We start from the raw sequence: 21,573 nt of genomic DNA, 5'->3' as shown, positions 1-21,573 counted from the left end.
TTAACGTCCATATTTGTGTCAAGTCAAGTCACCTTCATTTATATAGCGCTTTTAACAATATGGATTGTTCTAAAGCAGCTTTACAGTGATAATAGGAAATTACTGTAACAGATTGTTTAGGCTTTACAACAGCTCTAGGATAGTTATTGTCCAGCTAAAGTTAGTTTTGATTGATTTATTCACTTCCGTTGTGAAGATCATTAGTTATTAATTTAGGGGCCGCTAACGCGACACCGTTCTAACAAGAAACCCTTAATGCGATTGGCTGTCGGTTGCTAAGCATCTAGTCGTAACAGTTTCACACTGCACATGTTTGGCACCGCAATGCAGTGTTAACAGAGCAAAAGCGGCTCCGTAAACCCTGATAACCCCACTTCTAAATTACAAGTGTGAAACATTCCTTTACCCAGGGTTAAAAGCAGCGTTAAAATGACAATAACCTAGGGTTAAGTGCAGGGTGAAAAGCTGTAATTTTGTGCATTGATGAGGAAGAAAAGCGATAAACATCCTGTTCACATCCTGTTCCTGTTCCTCATCCTTCCCTCAGGTCATTATGACCAGGAATTTAAAAAAATTGAGTGTACATCAGAGGGGTGAATACCCCAGGACTTTTGTCGCACTTGAACCATGAAAATACACCAAAAAAATTATAATAAATAAATAATGGAATGGATTCGAGGAGTTTTGTGGTTGAAATTTTAAAAAGTAACAAATCCTTCCCTCACGGGTCAATTTGAACCTTAGGAATTAATGGAATGCGAGGAATGCTTCAGTAATAGGGGTGTGCGATATTGAAAAAAAATGATATCTCGATATTTTCTGGGATTTTCTCGATAACGATTATTAGAAGATATTTTGCTGAGTGTGTTTATTGTGTTGGAACTTTGGCAGGTTAAGGACTGTCGTGACAGCCGACTCCTAGAGTTTTTGATATTCTTCATATTCTGTGTGGTGGTCAGTTCACAGCAGTGACAGAAATTATTTTTTCCAATATGTTTCAATTGACTTTTACCTAATATGGGCATTTTTACCTTTATAAAGCCATTTTTTAAACCTAATTATATGCATGCATCATCTTTTGTGTCAATTTCATAAATTGAATCAAATTCAGTTATAAAAATAATACACAATTGGGCTGTTACCAATCAAATGAAATCAGTATCAACAAAATTCATCTTTGCAATATTGAAGATTGATATTTAAAATTTAAAACAAGAAAAGATTCTTTAAATGTGATATTGAAACCACCAGCAGATGGCAGCATGTCACTGTTAATGAGTGAATCATTGAGATTCAAACAGCAGATTCTTCAAGGAAACAAGCATTTGACTCTCAATCTATCCTAGTCAACTGATTCACTCAGTAAGGAAACACCGCTGTGTGTGGCTTTGTTTTTTAACTATTTTTGTTGGTGAAATAGAGCAAAAACAGGCAATATGGTGTTTAAAATGTTGTATAAAATCAATATCACATTTGTTATCATGCTGATTTTTGGAGAAAAACTGCACTCTTGTGATATTTATTACTAAATGACATAAAGACTAAATCACACAGTGAAAGTGTGTACTCTAATAAATCATGTTATATAATTTTTTTTCCATGGGAGGTCGGCAAAGACATCCAATGCAAGATATTTAGAACCCAATTGAAAGGTTTATGCATGAAATTGTGAGTTATTTTGAATTTAAGTTGAAAGAATGTAAGGAATGTGCTTTAATTACTAAATTACTATTTATTTATTTATTATTTATTGATTAAATCTAGTAATTTAAAGGTAAATAAAACACAAAAATCTCCAGAAAATCGCCCAAAAATTGCATGCATTAATATATATATATATAATGGCTTCGGTCATTTTGACCTGCAAGGGAAGGATTTGTTACAGGACGCGAGGGAAGGATCAAGTATGTTCTGATTGGCAGTGGCTTGGTTGTTTCAAGCAGCATTTTGATGCAAGTGAGGACGGAAAAATTACTTGGTGTTGAAACTTCTTGTGTCACACCTGCTTGTGTAAGGAAACTTAGTTAGTGAAATAACTGATGACATTAGCTAACACAAGAGGGTGTGAAACAATGCTAGTCAATCTCAATAAAACAGTAACAGCTGTTGTTTTAGAATTGCTACATTGTATATTCACCCACTGTCAGTGTGAATACATCTGTCAAACCAAAAATTATTCAGAGACACCTTCAACATTTCTCACACTATCACAGTTTGTTCGCTATAGTTTAGAAAATGGTAATAAAATATGACAATAAATCATATTTTATTATCAAATCAGTTGATATTTAACTGGTTTTGTCACTAGCATTAAAATATCTTGTACAATGTTTATCCAAGTGGAGCTGATGTCCACATTTCTCAATAACTGTTGTTTGTTTGTTGTTGTGAGACACTCTTTATTAATCTGAGACGAGGAGTTGTGCTATACCACACTGACTACGTTTACATGCAACCAAATAATCCGTTAGTAATGGGATTGACGGCTCAATCGGACTGAAAAGCGTTCATGTAAACACATTAATCATTAATTACTTATTATGTTTACTCACTTTGCTGGGGAAGTTTGTGTAAGACAAATCTGCGTGGATTTAGCACAAATACTCGTGATTCATCCTGATATATTTAATACAGCGTCACACACGTCACGTAGAACACACACGTCAACGGCTTGTTCATTTGCATTGAAGCAATAGCGAAAATTAAAAAACATTTGGTGAACAGAAAAGACATTGTTATTTTCCAACATCCTACATGTTCTTTGTGCTGTATTGATCTGTCCACCTAAAACACATTTTGGGTGAAAAGGATGAGGATGAAAGAGGAAGGGAGGAGCTGCTGGATGACAGGACTTTGTTTGAATAAGAAATTAATGAATGAAAAATCCAAATTTTATAGCTGTGACGTAGTTAATCTGGTTTATTTCTTCTTCTTTTTCTGGCTAGAAGTAGTAGTTCTGAATGGCCGGTAACTTAAACATTTAGTAGCCAAATTGGCCGGTGGGTGAAAAAGTTAATTTCAAACCCTGACTGTAGTTTAGCGGTCTCACCCTGGGCCAGGAAGCCTTTACACGGGTTTGCTGTTAGCCAGGGTTTGCAGTAGAACGGCTCGTCCAGCTTCTGAATGAACTCGAACTGACACGGCACCTGCCCGTCGTTGTGAACGCGCACCGTCTGGGCCTGATGCTGCATGAACTTCACATGCTCAAAGATGAACTGCAGAAACACACCAAAAAACACCAAAATGAGGCATTCGTTTTCCATTCAGAGGTTTAACAGGTAAATACTGACTTGCGTTACAGCTAAAAAACTAAAACAAAACAAAAAACAGTAAAAGTGAACAGTAAAAATGGTGAAATATTATTACAATTTAAAATAGCAGTTTTTTATGTGAATCTATAGTGAAGTGTGATTTATTCCTGAACTTTCAGCATCATTGCTCCAGTCTTCGGTGTCACATGATCCTTCAGAAATCATTCTAATATGATGATATGATGCTTAAGAAATATTTATGATTATTATCAATGTTGAAAACAGCAGATTTTACAACAGAGTTGATTTTATTTTTCAGGATTCTTTGATGAATAGAAAATTCATAAATTAAATATAATCTTTTGTAACATTATAAATGTCTTTACTATCACTTCTGATTAATTTAATGTGATCTTTCTGAATAAAAGTATTACTTTCTTTCAAAAGAAAATAATCTTACTGACCCCAAATTTTGAATGGAAGTGTAATTTTAAAATGTGTCAAATCAATGACTGAATAATGACAACACTTAAGATGACGGAGGACGGAAACTGCTCACCTCTCTTTGAGACAGCGACACTGAAGGAATACAATCATTCTCCAGTCTGTCGATGCGCCTCACGATCTCTTCGAACGTCCGTTTGTATGACTCGTCGTCCACAAGCTTGATCTGTGCAGAGTAACGGCAGATGTCAATAAGGGGACTGAGAATTAGGGTTGGGAATCGAAAAAACGATTCCACTTCAAGGAACACTCCACCGTTTTTTGAAATAGGGCTTATTCACATTCTTTCCTACATTTAGATAGGTGTGCAAATGCATTTTTGTCTCAGTGCATGCATTGTTTTAGTTTGACAGGGTCGGCGTTAGCTTAGCTTAGCACAATGAATGGAATCCTTTGTTGCCAGTTAGCATGGCCTGAGTAAAAGTGATCAAAAAAAAAAAAAAACCCCACGTAATTACTTCTTGTGGCCTGCGTATTCACAACGAGTACAAGAAGCGATCCAGATTAACACTAGGCGATTTCCTAGGCAGATATTGACTTGGGACTATATTAGGGGGAAGCACAGGCGAAGCACTGCTGCTTAGGCGAAGCACTGCTAGTTCGGCGCTGAGATCTCACGCAACACATGAAATCCCACGACTTCCGTCAACATACCGGCGTGCAACGCATCAAAAAAACAGATGAAGAAGAACATACCAGCGTGACCTGCACCGAGTGTCTTCGCTTTTGGATTCTTTATTTTGTGAAGTTACAGCAAACATGGTAATTACCTGCGTAGCAAAAGGTTGTGAGAATAAGCAAAGGACATACACGAATGTAATGTTTCACAGAATTCCTTCAAATCTGGAACTGAGAAATAAATGGCTAGCAGCTCTGGAGATATGTACTTCAACGCCTCTCAACAAAATAAATCAGTATCGTGTTTGCGAAGAACATTTTGCACCAGAGGACTACTTAGAAAAAATGGAATATGGGTCCAGAAAGACGGTAGCAGTACTACGTCTGAAAGATACGGCCGTCCCATCTATTTTCAAAGCACAGGCAGAACAAAGTGCACATGTAAGTTGTCTTTTATTTGTCTTCCTTATGTTAATCTGTCTTTATTCGGTTGTAAAATAGATGCTGCACTAGACTACGGATAGACTAGAATACTATCTAGACTAGACTACGAATCTCATGTTGAATTCAACCTGTTTAGCATGAACAAACAAACTAAAATAAAAATCGCTGTTATCGTGACCTGTAAAATGAAATGACTGAGGGCTAAGTTTTCTATATTTTTCTCTCAACGAGTTAGACTCAGGAGTTTTAGTATAACTACTAGAGAGGAGAAGGCTACTAGCATTTTGACCAAAGGATGTAGCAGAACAGTATTCATTGTTTATGTAACACACACACATACACACATACGATCGCAACCTCCTCCTCCTGGCGTTCTATTTCCAAAGCACGCAGCTCGTCTTCTGTAAACTCTGGTTCAAATAGGTATGGTTCAGGCTCTTGACCGTCTGAGAAGTCACCCTCTTCGTCTTTCACAAAATCAGCCATGTTCATCGCCATTCGTATACTGTAAGCTAAATAGTCAGGCAGCAACTATTCACGCCGGTATGTTGACGGAAGTCGTGGGATTTCATGTGTTGCGTGAGATCTCAGCGCCGAACTAGCAGTGCTTCGCCTAAGCAGCAGTGCTTCGCCTGTGCTTCCCCCTAATATAGTCCCAAGTCAATATCTGCCTAGGAAATCGCCTAGTGTTAATCTGGATCGCTTCTTGTACTCGTTGTGAATACGCAGGCCACAAGAAGTAATTACGTGGGTTTTTTTTTTTTTTTTGATCACTTTTACTCAGGCCATGCTAACTGGCAACAAAGGATTCCATTCATTGTGCTAAGCTAAGCTAACGCCGACCCTGTCAAACTAAAACAATGCATGCACTGAGACAAAAATGCATTTGCACACCTATCTAAATGTAGGAAAGAATGTGAATAAGCCCTATTTCAAAAAACGGTGGAGTGTTCCTTTCAGGAATCGGATACTAATAAAATTAATTTTGATTCCTCTTATTGATTTTTGAGCATTTCAATATGACTTTAAACAATTCAAGCGTGAGACGACTCGCTGTTTTCTGTGCTGCAAACATGTGTATCAGTATACTGGATCAGTGCAACTCTTAAAGTGACAGCAGCCTAATATTCCTGCCGTCTCTATAACACTAATCTAAAATTAAAAACTAAAATTCACTCGTTCTTGACTGAATAACTTTTGTGTAACTATATTAGTAATGTATATTTTATTTATAAAGTGCAGTGTTATTTTACATGTGATTACAGTTTCTGTACCTGAATAACCGAAAATCTTAAAACACTTTATTTCAATCATATCTTTGTTCAGTTGTATATATTTGTTGTGATTGCAAATTTTTTAGTTGTTGTTTTTTAACTACTGATTGTTTACTTGTCTTATAATAATGCTTGAAATGTTTCATTAGTTAAGCTAGTTGTTCTTCTATGGTATTTTTAAACCACAGGCAAACGTTCCTTGTGTAAGTGTTCTTTAGCCTGTTAATTTTTGGTCATTATATTGCGATACCCAACCCTACTGAGAATGAAGAGTGTGTACAATCACGTCTGCTGTTCTCACCCCTATTTCTAGCATAGAGCTGACGGGTTTGTGGTCACTGGTCTTCAGGGTCATGTGACTCTGGTAATTAAGCTGTTTTATGGCCTTCCCCCTCCACAGGATGCGGTCACACCATGCAGGAACTCGACACTTCTCACTGCATAAACACAAACACAAATAAAGTGTTTTTGACACTGATAATAATCATATATGTTTCTTGAGCATCAAATCATCATATTATAATGATGTCTGAAGGATCATGTGACACTGAAGACTGAGTAATGATGCTGAAAATTCAGCTTTGATCTCAGGAATAAATAATGGGGCTAAACCACATCAAGAACATGAATATCACACAACTTCTGAACTCTAGGCGATGCTGTCTTCAAATGTTTTGGGTATCTTCAGGATATGCTGTTGATGAAATTTTGTTCCGATGTGTCACGTCAAAGTATTTTTTTTGCAATTTATGACAAATTTCAAAGCGGCAGACATGTGACTCTTCCGATCTGATCCATGACCAAACATTCTGACAAACATTTCTAAAGTTGTGAGAAACATAGCCATTTTTCAGATCTCATGACCTGTAGGTGGCGATGTTTCCAAATTTGGCACGCACCCTCAGATCATGGTGTTGATGAAGTGTACCAAGTTTTGTTTCCATAGATAAAACTATTGCAGAGATATATCATCTAGTGTAATTCAGAGTCAATATTAAGTTCACATCACTGTAACCTTTTAAAGGAGAACTCCGGTCAATTTTAACATTGAGCGAATTTTTTTGTAAATTTGGAGTGCTGTCAGTACAGAGAACAACGACAAAATCGGTGTTGCCTACACCGTGTTATCGTCTTTTTAAAATTTGCACCCTGTTGTGAAAGATATGAATAAAAATGATGTTAATTCAGCCAGCGCACATACCTGTATTTTCTTCCTGTTTTCGGTCAAAGTCCACAGTAGTCGACTGTCGAGTTCACGCGCATAGGTTATCAAGCGCGTGAACTCGACAATCGACTACTGTGGACTTCGACCGAAAACAGGAAGAAAATACAGGTATGTGCGCTGGCTGAATTAACATCATTTGTATTCATATCTTTCACATCTACTGCAGTCAGATTCACCGTGTTCACTCTGAAGGAATCACTCACATTGGCTGGGCACTTGTAATGACACATCAAGGATGTTAAGAGGCTAAAAGCAGGTTTAAAACTTGCCCCATTGAAGTCAACAGGGTGCAAATTTTAAAAAGAGGATAACACGGTGTAGGCAACACCGATTTTTGTCGTTGTTCTCTGTACTGACAGCACTCCAAATTTACAAAACAATTTGCTCAATGTTAAAATTGACCGGAGTTCTCCTTTAACAAAAATGTATATCAAAATTTCATTCTGTCATTTCTGTGAGGCTTGGTCCAATGATCATCTGAGAGTTTTTTTTCAGCACGAGGAGAGTAATCGGCTGTACTAATAAATTTGTTTCAAGGACAAAAGGTAAAAAAGTTATGACAAAAAGAAAAGTGAATATTTGAACTGGTGGTGGCGCTATAAAGTTGGTCCTAGAAACAGATAGTCAACAAATAGTCAGATTACTATTCAGGGTCACCTCTATAAGTGTGCCAAATTTCATAACTTTCTTATGTATGGTTTATAGGGCTGTCATTCACTATCAACTGTGAATAATAATAATAATAAAGGAAACCAGCAATAAAAAAAAAACATTGCTTTGATGAAGTAATCAGACCAGAAATAATACTGTTTTGCAAACACTTGCCATTTCCTACTTGTATAGGATTTTATTATGTTCTAAATTTATTTATTTGCTTTAGACTGTAGGGCAGCATAATATTGGAAAAAACTTTACATTTCAATATTTTGCTTTTCTGTGATATATATTGCAGTCTGCAAAAACTGCCACTGTTTTTGACCCATTTAATATGACTATGAAGTAATAATAATTGTTTATTTGTTTGTGATTATTAAAAAAAAGAATAAAAAAACAACTTTAAAATTACAATACTAATATATTTGTCTATATTTATTTATTTTGAAACATTAATGAAATCAAAATTAAATATTCTTGTATTTTTAGGTAATCTTGAATCAAAATAACTTCCTCTTGCAGCATCTCTTCTCTGATGACGAGGGTTCCCTACATTTGTTCTTGTTCCAGAAGAGTTTCACTCGGATATACGGCACAATAGGGGAGAAAAGACCAGTCTAACTTTCATTTAATGCCGACTTTAACCTTCAAGCTTTTATTTTGACAGTATCCTGGCAAATGTATTCTCTGCATTTTTCAAAGTGAAGCTCATGATAAATGTACATGAAACACTCATGTTTTAGTGTCTCAGATTGGCTTGGTTCACAGTAAATAAACCGAGCGTGTGTAAACGTGTGCCATGCTTAACAGTAACACAAGCAGTGCATATATTTATTTAATTAAACTGCATTTGAATATCGTGCAGCCTTAGTTCACTTGTAATGTTAGTAAATGTTTCTTGCATGTGTAAAGGACATGTGATTTTAGCACATTGCTATGTGTTCGTTTATTGTATGTTGTGGAGAATATTAGCTCTTTTATTGAAAGTGTGACAGGAGAAATTATGTGTGATGGTGTTCTCTGACCTTGTGTCCCACTGATCTGAGCCAGTATCATATTTGTATGTGGGTTGGAAATCAATCTCTCCCTCCGTGAATCCCACAAACACAACTTCCTCATCCATCTGCCGCTTCAGCTGAAACACACACACACACAGTCATTCATATTTCCATATAACTCAACATTATCCAGAGAAACCGCAGCTGTGTCGAGTCTTACCTGGTCATGATTACAAAGGGTCTCAAACTCCTTTTTAGCTATTAATTCCTTCACATGATCGACTTCAAGGTCACTTAATCGATAGTTTAGATCTCCCAGCCATAACACAACACTGGAAAAGAAGAGAACATTGACGATAAAAGACTTAAACAGGGAAAACCTGACAATTGTTTCTAATTAAATGGGTGGTTGATTATGATTTCACTTTATTTAACTTTAGTTAGTGTGTAATGTTGCAGTTTGAGCATTAACAACATCTGCAAAGTTACGATGCTCAAAGCTCAAATCAAAGGGAGATATTTTCTTTTACAGAAATCGCTGTTTAAGGACTACAACAAACGGCTGATAGGAACTACAATGAGCTTCTTCACGGGTTAGTGACATCACTAATCCTAAAATTTGCATACACACCGCCCCCGGGAACGCGATTTATAGATTATCATGACAGAATATGCTAATCAATGACTTGAAGATAGTTAACTCCACATCAGCTACATAAATTCATCAACTAACGTTGTCACTTCTTCTTGAGTCTCTACATCTTTGTCGACTCCAGTTTGAACATAAAAAGGCTAAAACTTTTTTACATTTTCAGTGCGCGTGTGTGAGATAATAGGAGCTGCTAACACACACACACACACACACACACACACACACACACACACACACACACACACACACACACACACACACACACACACACACACACACACACACACACACACACACACACACACACACACACACACACACACACACACACACACACACACACACACACACACACACACACACACACACACACACACACACACGCTGTTGAAGCTCCACCCTCTGTGCTGGGAGCAACAGCTCATTTGCATTTAAATGGACACACAAAAACGGCGTGTTTTTGCTCACCTCAAAAAGTGAAAATTTTAACATGCTATAAAATACCTGTGGGGTATTTTGAGCTAAAACTTCAAATACACACTCTGGGACATCAAAGACTTATTTTACATCTTGTAAAAAGGGCATTTTAAGACCCCTTTATATCAGATATGCTGCATATTGGCCAGCTATCGTGTTTAGTTCATACTTGTGTTTCATGATTGTGAGGGGGGGCAGTGAGGGGTCCTCCTGCCGGAACTGAATCCTGCGGCAAATGTCCTTAAAATCCTGATTGCGTCGTTCAAACTCGTCGGTGTGCGCGGCGAGGTGGGAGTTCACCACACAGATGTCCGAGTTGTGAAACTGGAAGCGAATGGCTACTGCACCTTTATTGCCCTAAAGGAGAAAGAAGGTTATTTGAATGTTATAAGCTTATGCTTACATTCTTTTTGCTTCTAATTTAGGAGAACAGTTGGAGTCCATTTTGTAGAGATAGTAATGTTAATATGCCACGATATAACATGCAGAACTAGGCATGAGAAAATGGAGCTCATCAAGGTTACACTTTATTTTAAGGAGAGGTTGTTAGGTTGTCTACATTCAGAGCTCCTCTAACTGACTCACCATGAGCTCCTAGTAACACACTCACCATGCGCTCCTCTAACACATTCACCATCCGCTCCTCATAACACACTCACCATCCGCCCCATATAACACACTCACCATGAGCTCCTCGTAACACACTCACCATGCGCTCCTCGTAACACACTCACCATGCGCTCCTCGTAACACACTCGCCATCCGCCCCATATAACACACTCACCATGCGCTCTTCGTAACACACTCACCATGCACTCGTCGTAACACACTCATCATGCACTCGTCGTAACACACTCACCATGCGCTCCTCGTAACACACTCACCATGCGCTCTTCGTAACACACTCACAACGCGCTCTTCGTAACACACTCACCACTCACTCTTCGTAACACACTTACCATGCACCCCATATAACGCACTCGCCAAGCGCTCTTCGCAACACTCACCATGTGCCCCATATAAGACACTCACCATGCGCTCTTCGTAACACACTCACCATGCACTCATCGTAACACACTCACCATGCACTCATCGTAACACACTCACCATGCACTCTTCGTAACACATTCACCATCCGCTCCTCATAACACACTCACCATCCGCCCCATATAACACACTCACCATGAGCTCCTCGTAACACACTCACCATGCCCTCTTCGTAACACACTCACCATGCGCTCCTCGTAACACACTCACCATGCGCTCCTCGTAACTCGCCATCCGCCCCATATAACACACTCACCATGCGCTCTTCGTAACACACTCACCATGCACTCGTCGTAACACACTCATCATGCACTCGTCGTAACACACTCACCATGCGCCCCATAACACACTCACCATGCACCCCATAACACACTCACCATGCGCTCCTCGTAACACACTCACCATGCGCTCTTCGTAACACACTCACAACGCGCTCTTCGTAACACACTCACCACTCACTCTTCGTAACACACTTACCATGCACCCCATATAACGCACTCGCCAAGCGCTCTTCGCAACACTCACCATGTGCCCCATATAAGACACTCACCATGCGCTCTTCGTAACACACTCACCATGCACTCATCGTAACACACTCACCGTGCACTCTTCGTAACACACTCAACGTGCACTCTTCGTAACACACTCAATGTGCACTCTTCGTAACACACTCACCGTGCACTCTTCGTAACACACTCACCGTGCACTCTTCGTAACACACTCACCGTGCACTCTTCGTAACACACTCACCGTGCACTCTTCGTAACACACTCACCGTGCACTCCTCGTAACACTCGCCATCCACCCCATATAACACACTCACCATGCGCTCTTCATAACACACTACCAATATGCTCCTCGTAACATACTCACATGCACTCTTCGTAACACACTCACCATGCGCTCCTCGTAACACACTCGCCATCCACCCCATATAACACACTCACCATGCGCTCTTCGTAACACACTACCCATACGCTCCTCGTAACACACTCACCACCATGCACTCTTCGTAACACACTCACCATGCGCTCTTCGTAACACACTCACCATGCGCTCTTCGTAACACACTCACCATGCGCTCCTCGTAACACACTCACCATGCACTCTTCGCAACACACTCACCATGCGCTCCTCGTAACACACTCACCATGCACTTTTCGTAACACACTCACCATGCGCCCCATATAACACACTCACCACGCGCTCCTCATAACACTCACCATGCGCCCCATATAACACACTCACCATGCGCTCTTCGTAACACACTACCCATACGCTCCTCGTAACACACTAACATGCGCTCTTCGTAACACTCACCATGCGCTCCTCGTAATGCACTCACCATGCGCTCTTCGTAACACACTCACCATGCGCTCCTCATAACACTCACCATGCGCTCCTCGCAACACACTCACCATGCGCCCCATATAACGCACTCACCACGTGCTCTTCGTAACACACTCATCATGCGCCCCATATAACGCACTCACCACGTGCTCTTCGTAACACACTCATCATGCGCCCCATATAACACACTCACCACGCGCTCCTCATAACACTCACCATGCGCTCCATATAACACACTCACCATGCGCTCTTCGTAACACACTACCCATACGCTCCTCGTAACACACTAACATGCGCTCTTCGTAACACTCACCACACGCTCCTCGTAATGCACTCACCATGCGCTCTTCGTAACACACTCACCATGCGCTCCTCATAACACTCACCATGCGCTCCTCGTAACACACTCACCATGCGCTCCTCGCAACACACTCACCATGCGCCCTTCGTAACACACTCACCACGCGCTCCTCGTAACACACTCACCATGCGACCCATATAACACACTCACCATGCGCTCCTCGTAACACACTCACCATCCACCCCATATAACACACTCACCATCCACCCCATATAACACACTCACCATCCGCCCCATATAACACACTCACCATCCGCCCCATATAACACACTCACCATCCGCCCCATATAACACACTCACCATGCGCTCCTCGTAACACACTCACCATGCGCCCCATGACGCCTGTGCCGACGGTCTCGGACTCCATCTCAGAGATGTGCGCCACGTGCTCCACTTTCACATAGAACAACAGCATGATTCCCACCAACCGCACCAGCTTCACCTGAACACACAGCAATACTCTTACAAGGACAATAAAGGGGTGAAACATTTAACCCTCTGGTGCTCTTCATCATTTTACATTTTTTAGTATTGTTTACTTCATCGGAATGGTACGAAACTTAGTAAAGGCTTTGGCACTTGCTATGTGAACTCAAAAACAAAAATCATGGACATGATTCGAAAAGGTTAAACGGTCCTGAAAAAAATTGTCACACTTGTTCTAATCATGGTCAAAAATGGAAATGAATGGGAGACAAATTTCATCTAGTGGAAGTGTTTGGTACTGCAGCCAAATACAATTTTACTGAAAGCTAATTTTTTGAGATATCAAGCTCAAATTTGGAACATAATTAGTTCAGATTTATGGTTTTGATTTTCTTGCAGTTTTAGAATAAAAGGTGTTTTTGAAAATATATATTTCATATAAAATTTGAAAATAGTATTTTTGCGCATTTTTCATAACAAACGTAAAATTCTGTAACTTTTTTAAAGTTTCTTAAAAAAAAAAAACGTTTCACTTCAGCAATAATCTGCCAAGTGTCGTCTTTAAAAAGAGATCAAACTTAAGTCTGTTGCTCTAAAGCATTCAAGATTTACCAGAGACTAGTTAGAAGTTTGTAATAAATTGAAAGCCATCCATATCAGAAGCATATTCTAATAAATAGGGCTTCCCCCTACTTAAGATTTTTCTTAAATCTTAAATCGACTTAAGATTTATGACAGCAGCCATTTCACCCTGTAGCCCAAGACTGGTTGCCCACTGAAGCTAAGCAGGGCTGAGCCTGGAAGAGGTGAAGTTTAAAACTATTGGATCTGCCCAGAGCCACTCTGGATCTGCCATAACCAATCGCTAACGTTTGGTCATGAGGTACGTCAACAACTCAAACTAGTGCACCTCAAAGTCATCGTTCTCAGCCAGTCCCTCAGTTCGCTGATTGGACCAGTAAAAAAACTGACCGGAGAAAACCCAAGAATATACCGCAAAACCAGACGGAGTACTGAAGGAAAATGAAAATTGAGCAGAAGTACGTAGGAGGGCGGAGCCAGGCTATCGAGTTATATTCAAGATATTTTAAGGCATGAAGACATTGTTTTCAAGGAAAAAACATTTAAATATGTAATTTTGGTGATCAAAGATGAGTTTTATAGTTTAGTTGACTATTAGGGTGTTATTATCCTAATAAACCAGTGCTTCTGTGTTTGATCTTAACATTAGCTCATGGGTGCGAGGGCAGAGGAGGTCCTTACAAAAGCATACTTGGCATCTGGATGGAGGCTCTTGGAGACGGCTTGCATCCACTCGAGCTCTTTAGGAGTATCATTGAAGAGAAACGCCTCCTTACTGAGATCCAGCTCCTGGAAACTACAGCAGGGAATCACACTCACATCTTCACCACTGTGTACGTTATCATAAATGTGACCCTGGACCACAAAACCAGTCACATGGGTTACATTTTTAAAATTGAGATTTATACATCATCTGAAAGCTGAATCAATAAGATTTCCATTGATGTATGGTTTGTCAGGACAGGACAATATTTGGCCGAGATACAACTATTGCAAATCTGGAATCTGAGGGTGCAAAAAAAATTGAGAAACATTGAGAAAATCTCCTTTAAAGTTGTCCATTTATGTTCACGATTGTGCTGCATTCACTCACAAAAATAAATGTTTTATCTATTTACGGTAGGAAATGTACAAAATATCTTCATGGAACATGATCTTTACTTTAATATCCTAATGATTTTTGGCCTAAAAGAAAAATCAATAATTTTGACCCATACAATGTACTGTTGGCTATTGCCACAAATATACCCGTGCGACTTGTGACTGGTATTGTGATCCAGGGTCATAAATATACAAATGCAGATTCTCACCCCACAAGGTAGAAGTCAGGAGGGGTGGCGGTGGACGCCAGCCATGGACTGAGACTTTCCTTCGGATTCTGGCCGTTCACATTGTACGTTCCCAAGAAGAAGCTGTCGGCACACAATGAGAACAGAGCCGATGATTCAAAAGATCCCACAACACGAGCCAAAGAGAGAAGCTGCCGGTTTAAATTAAGAAACATCTCACGCATACTGAAAGCTCACGATGAGCCTGAGAGAACGACTGCCATGGTCAGAATAAAACAGGCATAATAAAGCCAATCTGACTCTGGACTTAATGCTTTTTGTCCTAAACAAGAGCTTTGAGCACCTATACTTATGATTTATGAATACTCTTCATGTATTTGCAGCTGTAGGACAGGGTTTTGCTCAACAGGGGGCAACGTTGAGTCACTGCTGCATTTCTAAGGGAAAACAAAGTAGACTAAATAGAAAAAGGTACGAGTAAAAAACAAAACTGTTTAATTGAAAATTCTGGTTATAGTTATTGTTTCAAAGTGTTATTTATAATTAATAGGTTTCAGGAACGATCTTTGAGTTTGTTTTCTAAATAAAGGCGACCAAAGGTACAGTGAAACTGCTTAGATCAGTCTTAAATAGTGTATATTCATAAATATTCATGAATTTTCCAGTCTTTTCTGATTAATGTTTACATAATAATTTGTGATTTTATAAGTGTTATTATTATACATAATAATAAATAAAATTATAAATAAAAAGACTTTCCTCACAAAAAGGTATTTCTAGTCAATAAAATATTTGGAGCAAATTTTTATTTATTTTTTTATTCATTTTTTAATGATTTTTATTTATTTAATTGTTTTGTGGGAGGGAAACGAAACACTAAAATACACTTTTTTTAACAGGGAATAACTGTTATAGCTAATGTTAACAATATTTCACAGTAATGTCAAGAATATATAATTTATGCATTCAGTGTCAGTGTTTCTGAACTCCCTGAAACCCCTCCATTGTAGTCTTGAGTTTCTTCCGGGAATGAACCCGTCACAATATTCCTAATTTAAATAATTAATACGCAGAATAAAGGGGCAGGGCCTGGTTGAGCTAGTTAGTAGTCTGTTGAAACTGGCGATTATGGTAAGAGCCGGGGGATTTCCCAAACACACTCAAAGCACTCGACCAATCACAACACACTGATCCAGCCGACCAATCAGAGCACAGTGTGCTTTTCAGAAGGAGGGGCTTCATAGAGACAGGAACTAAACAGAGCGTTACTGACAGACTGGGAAGAGAGGAGCTGCAACAATGGAGAATATGGGGGAAAATAATCAACATTCAAAGAGGAAAACCTTTTCTAGTAGAGCCTGAAAACAACATCAAGACTCTGTGAAACTCATAATCGGTCCTCTTTGACCTCAAGCATGAGAACTTGCACTGATCCACACCTGTAGTTCTGGATGTATGTGTAGGCATCCTCGTTCTTCAGGAGCTCACATTTGATGAGGTTATCCCGCAAGCCGAACTGGGGCATCCCAAGCATCTGGTCTTTATTTGACAAGATGTGCTGGGAGTTTCGGATCAGGTCATCTCTCACCTCGCCCTTCCCTCTCTCCTGACTGAAACAAAACCAGATGAAATGATTTATGACAGAAATATTTTACTTCTATTCAATAAGGATGTGTAACTTTTGAGACAGGCACAGAAGCAGGCTGGGAAGCGGATCCACGTGCAGTTTAGATTTATTAAAGTGTGAACACATGGAACAGGAGGAATGTCCATTCAACGACTGACAGAGAACAAGTGAAACAAAGGGCGATATATCAGGCAGACAAGCGTAACAAGATAACAAGGGGGCGTGGCTAATGAGAAACACCTGGGGAGACTAATCAGTAACATGGAACTGCAAAACAAGGAACAAGACAGGAAATAACATAAAAGTCCAGGAACACACAAGACAGGGGAACAAGGGTTGGATGCTTTAAAATGACCAGTAAAGACATTAACGCTGTTCTTTTGAACTTTCGATTTTTCAAATAATCCGGAAAAATAAAAATATGAAGCAACACTCCTGTTTTCAACGCTGATAATAATCACAAATGTTTCTTGAGCATCAAATCATCATATTATACTGATTTCTGAAGGATCATGTGACACTGAAGACTGGAGTAATGATGCTGAAAATTCAGCTTTGATCACAGGAATAAATTACACTTAACTATATATTCACATAGAAAACAGCTGTTTTAAATTGGAATAATATTTGACTGTTTTTACTGTATTATTCTCACATAAATGTAGCTGTGGTCAAAAACACTGAGTTAGATATACAAATTATATCTTACATCAGCACTGTTACAGTAAATAAACAGTATTAAAGTATTGTTTTAAGGTTAAAACATGACTTCACACTCCCAACTAACAAACAGATTATTAACCTCACCTTGAAAATCAAACCATAACGGTTTTGTAAAGCTATTAGAAATGAGGAAAACTGGGGATTGAACATTTAAAATACTCCTTAAAGAGAATGAAAGCAAACGTTTTTCTTCCTTCCTTGAAGGTTTGTTTTCATCACTGATTTCTCTTCTACAGTGTATGACATCATGCATCTTGTTTTTGGCGACTGAAGATTAGTCTGCAAATTACTGTCATAAACACACTGCGTTAAATAAAAAAACATGTTTTGGAAACATGAAAATATGAGATTTCCTCAAGATCAATTGGACGGCCGCATTAAAAAAACGACGAGATGTTGAATAAGCCCGGCTTTAAAAGTTATGTTATAACTATATATACTATGTTTAAGCTGTTATGACTGCAGATTTATGAAATAATGTAAACGCTAACAGTGTGAAACGTACCTCTCACACACACCGCGCTCGTCCTCTTTCTTCTGTCCGACGCCGTCGGCTTTTCCTGCAAACGTGGAGACAGAAGATTATCTCAGATTAGTCCACAGCATTACATAAACACAAGTCCTTCATTAATACAGACTCGCTCAAATCTTATGAGTTTTTCTGAAACCGTGACCCACAATAAACGAGTCCACAGCTCCAGGGTTCGTACAGATTCTGCAAAGTGAAATTCCAGGACTTTCAAGGACTTTTCAAGCACTACTTTTGGGGTTTCCAAGGACTACAATCAGAGATCTCACTTATCAAACAATATCTTGATTATGTTTCAAATTCTAAAAAAATTCAAAGCTGTATCATATACTTGAATTATCATAGCCATTTGAAATGGCTCTGTATCATCAATAAAATTAAACACTACTTTCTAATATAGCCTATTGTCTTTCAATAATTCAAGCACTTTTCAGAAATATAAGGGTTTTCCAAGACTTAAATTTCCAAAAGTCAAATTCAAGCACTTTAATCACCTTGTATGAACCCTGCAGCTGTATTTTCAAGCACTTAAAAAAGTTTCGGTAACAATTTATTTTACAGTGTCATTGTTACACGTTACATGTAGTTACTGTAGTAATAACTATAAATTATGCATAATTACATGCAATTAACCCTTAACCAAACACCCATCCTAACCCTAACCCTATAGTAACTACATGTAGTTAACTAATATTACTCAGTACTTAAATGTATAATTACACTGTAACAATGACACCTTAAAATAAAGTGTAACCTAAGTTTCTAACAGCAATCTGTGGGAAATGATCTGTTCTGATAACGAGCGGAGAGATCAGGTCAAAGTTCGACTGTGATGACATCATGAACTCTGCGATGATGTCATACAAGTGGAATGTGGACGGGGCCAAAACAAACGCCCGTTTTCTCACGCTTTCACACACTCAGGAAATGTCATAGCAATGGCTTGAGCTAAAACTGCATTAACACAGTAAAGTTCGGTCGGCTCATTTAGACTTACCAGAAGATTTTAGTTTAGTTAAACCTTAAAGCCTCACCTGCTCATGTTGGGTTTGATTACACTGATTCACATTAGACGCCTGGATATTATGAAGTCATTTTTGAACGAAAAGTCAATTTTTGTGACCTTGGAATGGACTAGAGATACTTATTTTTAAAATCATCAGTCCACGACTCCACGATAAAAATCATGCATTACAATTAGGTTAAAGTTATTATATCCAGTAGTGTCTGAGACAGACTTTTTATTTAATCTTTACGTTCTAAATTTATCATATCTTAATTTTAAAGCTGCAGTCCGCAGTTTTTCCTCTTTGTCGCCATCTCTGTTCGAAATCTGCAATGGCAGTTATTCGCGGAATTATCAACTTTACATGCGTTGTGCCTCGGCATGGCACAGCGAGGATGAATCCAATGTTTTGAGGAGAATATGCGACTGTCAATCACCGCGCCGGTGGTGTGGATACTGTCATTTGCAATCACAGATTCTACTTTTTGGAGTTATGACCAACATAAGAATTTTCACCGGAAAATGTCATCTGAACAAGTAACATCCACTTTTGTTCGGACCAACTAAGGGCATTGCAGTAAATCGCGCTGATTATCTTATCACGTCAAACCTTGCAAATTATACTTTGTTCACAAATTGTTAATGTTAACAACATCAGCAAGCATTACATGACAACATTTAATGCCCTTCCGATATTTGTCCTTGTTTTCGCATGGCAGTCTCTTTTTTTCTCAGAAGTCCGAAGTCTTTCGCGTTTTACAACGAGTGAATCTCCAGTTGGTGATTGTCGTTTGAACCTTTCTGGATCCGCCATCAAATTGATAAGTTTAATTATATCAAATGCTGTGAGAAAAGGCTATAAATCTCCACCACCAATATCCTCACAGGCAATATAGCCTACTAGCCGAGACTCCTTCTTTATGTGGACAGATGTGATGTAATGACGCAAAGACATGCTCGAATTTCCCACGGAAATCCACCAGTACCACTGGAATTAAAAACATTATTACAAGCTTAACATTCTGAACCGAGCTAAGGCAAGCAGATAGTTTTGAACACCGGCTGGTTATGTACTTGCTCAAAAATTTATTTTGGATAATTTTTAACCCAAAAAAGCTACGGACTGCAGCTTTAAACATCATGATAAGTATATAGTACAAGTATATATATATAAAAAGTGTAGGCCTATGTGTAGAATTATTTTGAATTGTCAGAACAATTATTTTTATTTAATTATTTACAAAATAAAATTTACTTGAACAATTTACAAAGAGCAAAATGGAAACAAGAAAGTCTGACTGCCGTACAAAGGAGTTTAAATGCTTAGATAGTTCACAGAATCTGAATCAAAATCAGATTTTTATTTCCCAGGCTTTCTATGTGGGTCCCAGACTTTTAAATATTTATTTTAGATTATGTAATTGGCTTTTCAAACATTTTACTTCTGATGTAATATAAATAGTCCTTTGGTTTGACAAATGAATTTTAAAAGAGCAAATATTCCATTTAATCTCCATATAAGGTCTCTATAAATGATATTAAACGGATTTTAATAGAGAAAATGTTACACAGCAGGTCACTAAGGTCAAATACACCATAATAACACGTAATAAAGTGATAAATAAACAATGTGTAAATGGAGAAAAGGAAATAAAGATACAAGCAAACACACACGGTTTATAAAGCTGACTGTGAGATTATCAGGTGTAACGTTACATTCATACAGTACACAAGCTCAGATCAAAGGATTACTCATGTATTCTTTATTGTTCTACATCAAAGCCTATCTAGACATATAGGTCTATGTATCACATTAAACACACACACACGCACACGCGCGCGCGCGCGCACGCACACACACACACACACACACACACACACACACACACACACACACACACACACGCGCACGCACGCACTTCACTGTGAAAACCAGAAGAACTGAGTTATTTAAATATACAAAGAGAAGAGACGCACGTTCGTTGTTTCCTACACATGTAACGTTAGCTGTGTATGTTTAGTTTGTTTAAACTGATATTAAACCGAGAGCACTTTTCTTACCATTTAGTGGAGTCGCATTAGACATCTCCCTGTTCTCGCATTCTGACTGTACTTACACCCTGAACACATAAACACACGGAGCTTTTGGCAGGTAGTCTACGCCGAAGGATTGGCTCATGAATATTAAGTACGCCATGGTGACGTCGCCTCCTCTTTCTGTAGCGTCCAATCACGAGGCTTCGCAAGCGCCCTTTTACCAACGTCAGCTTTGCAGCCAATCACATTGAGCCATTGATTTAACCGTCAGATTTCTCACTTATTATTCATGAGCAGTTGGTTTGCAGACTCGCGCGGTCGAACACCGATCAATCGATCGAGAATCATACTCAACTAGCTGATAGTGTTTTTCAGTGTTGCACATCAGCAGCGATCGAATTTGGTGTCTTTTTGGACAACAAAAATATTAAATTTTTGTGTAATAAATGTAGCCAAGTTGTACCTACACAAATGTAGATTTGTTAAAGTTTCTCCATGT

The 21,573-nt window shown here is 38.8% G+C and overlaps 1 protein-coding gene and 1 long non-coding RNA gene across 5 annotated transcripts in view; one reads left to right on the top strand and one right to left on the bottom strand.

The window, feature by feature from the left end:
- inpp5b (inositol polyphosphate-5-phosphatase B) overlaps positions 1 to 21,573 on the bottom strand; it is a 40,042-nt gene that overhangs the window by 10,071 nt on the left and 8,398 nt on the right. For 3 of the 4 annotated variants that reach the window (XR_014200725.1, XR_014200726.1, XM_082150287.1), the window contains 11 exons: positions 18,008 to 18,062; positions 16,592 to 16,762; positions 15,174 to 15,275; positions 14,545 to 14,659; positions 13,181 to 13,297; positions 10,267 to 10,454; positions 9,189 to 9,300; positions 8,996 to 9,105; positions 6,393 to 6,528; positions 3,811 to 3,921; positions 3,050 to 3,215 (listed from right to left, as the gene is read on the bottom strand). Coding sequence is in view for 1 of the 4 variants with exons in the window: in XM_082150287.1 (XP_082006413.1) it covers positions 3,050 to 3,215; positions 3,811 to 3,921; positions 6,393 to 6,528; positions 8,996 to 9,105; positions 9,189 to 9,300; positions 10,267 to 10,454; positions 13,181 to 13,297; positions 14,545 to 14,659; positions 15,174 to 15,275; positions 16,592 to 16,762; positions 18,008 to 18,062 (1,383 nt within the window). In the remaining 3 variants the exon portion in view is untranslated. Of the gene's footprint in view, positions 1 to 3,049; positions 3,216 to 3,810; positions 3,922 to 6,392; positions 6,529 to 8,995; positions 9,106 to 9,188; positions 9,301 to 10,266; positions 10,455 to 13,180; positions 13,298 to 14,544; positions 14,660 to 15,173; positions 15,276 to 16,591; positions 16,763 to 18,007; positions 18,063 to 21,098; positions 21,296 to 21,573 lie in introns of those variants that run through there. The other variant, XR_014200727.1, reaches the window with a different exon arrangement.
- Positions 7,251 to 8,370, top strand: LOC309484274. Its single transcript, XR_014200809.1, has 2 exons — positions 7,251 to 7,603; positions 8,160 to 8,370. It is a non-coding gene; the product is annotated as an uncharacterized lncRNA (long non-coding RNA).

This window comes from Leuciscus leuciscus (genome assembly GCF_965113295.1).
Source record: "Leuciscus leuciscus genome assembly, chromosome: 20".
NCBI lineage: Eukaryota > Metazoa > Chordata > Actinopteri > Cypriniformes > Leuciscidae > Leuciscus > Leuciscus leuciscus.
This window is presented reverse-complemented; position numbering and strand designations above follow the sequence as displayed.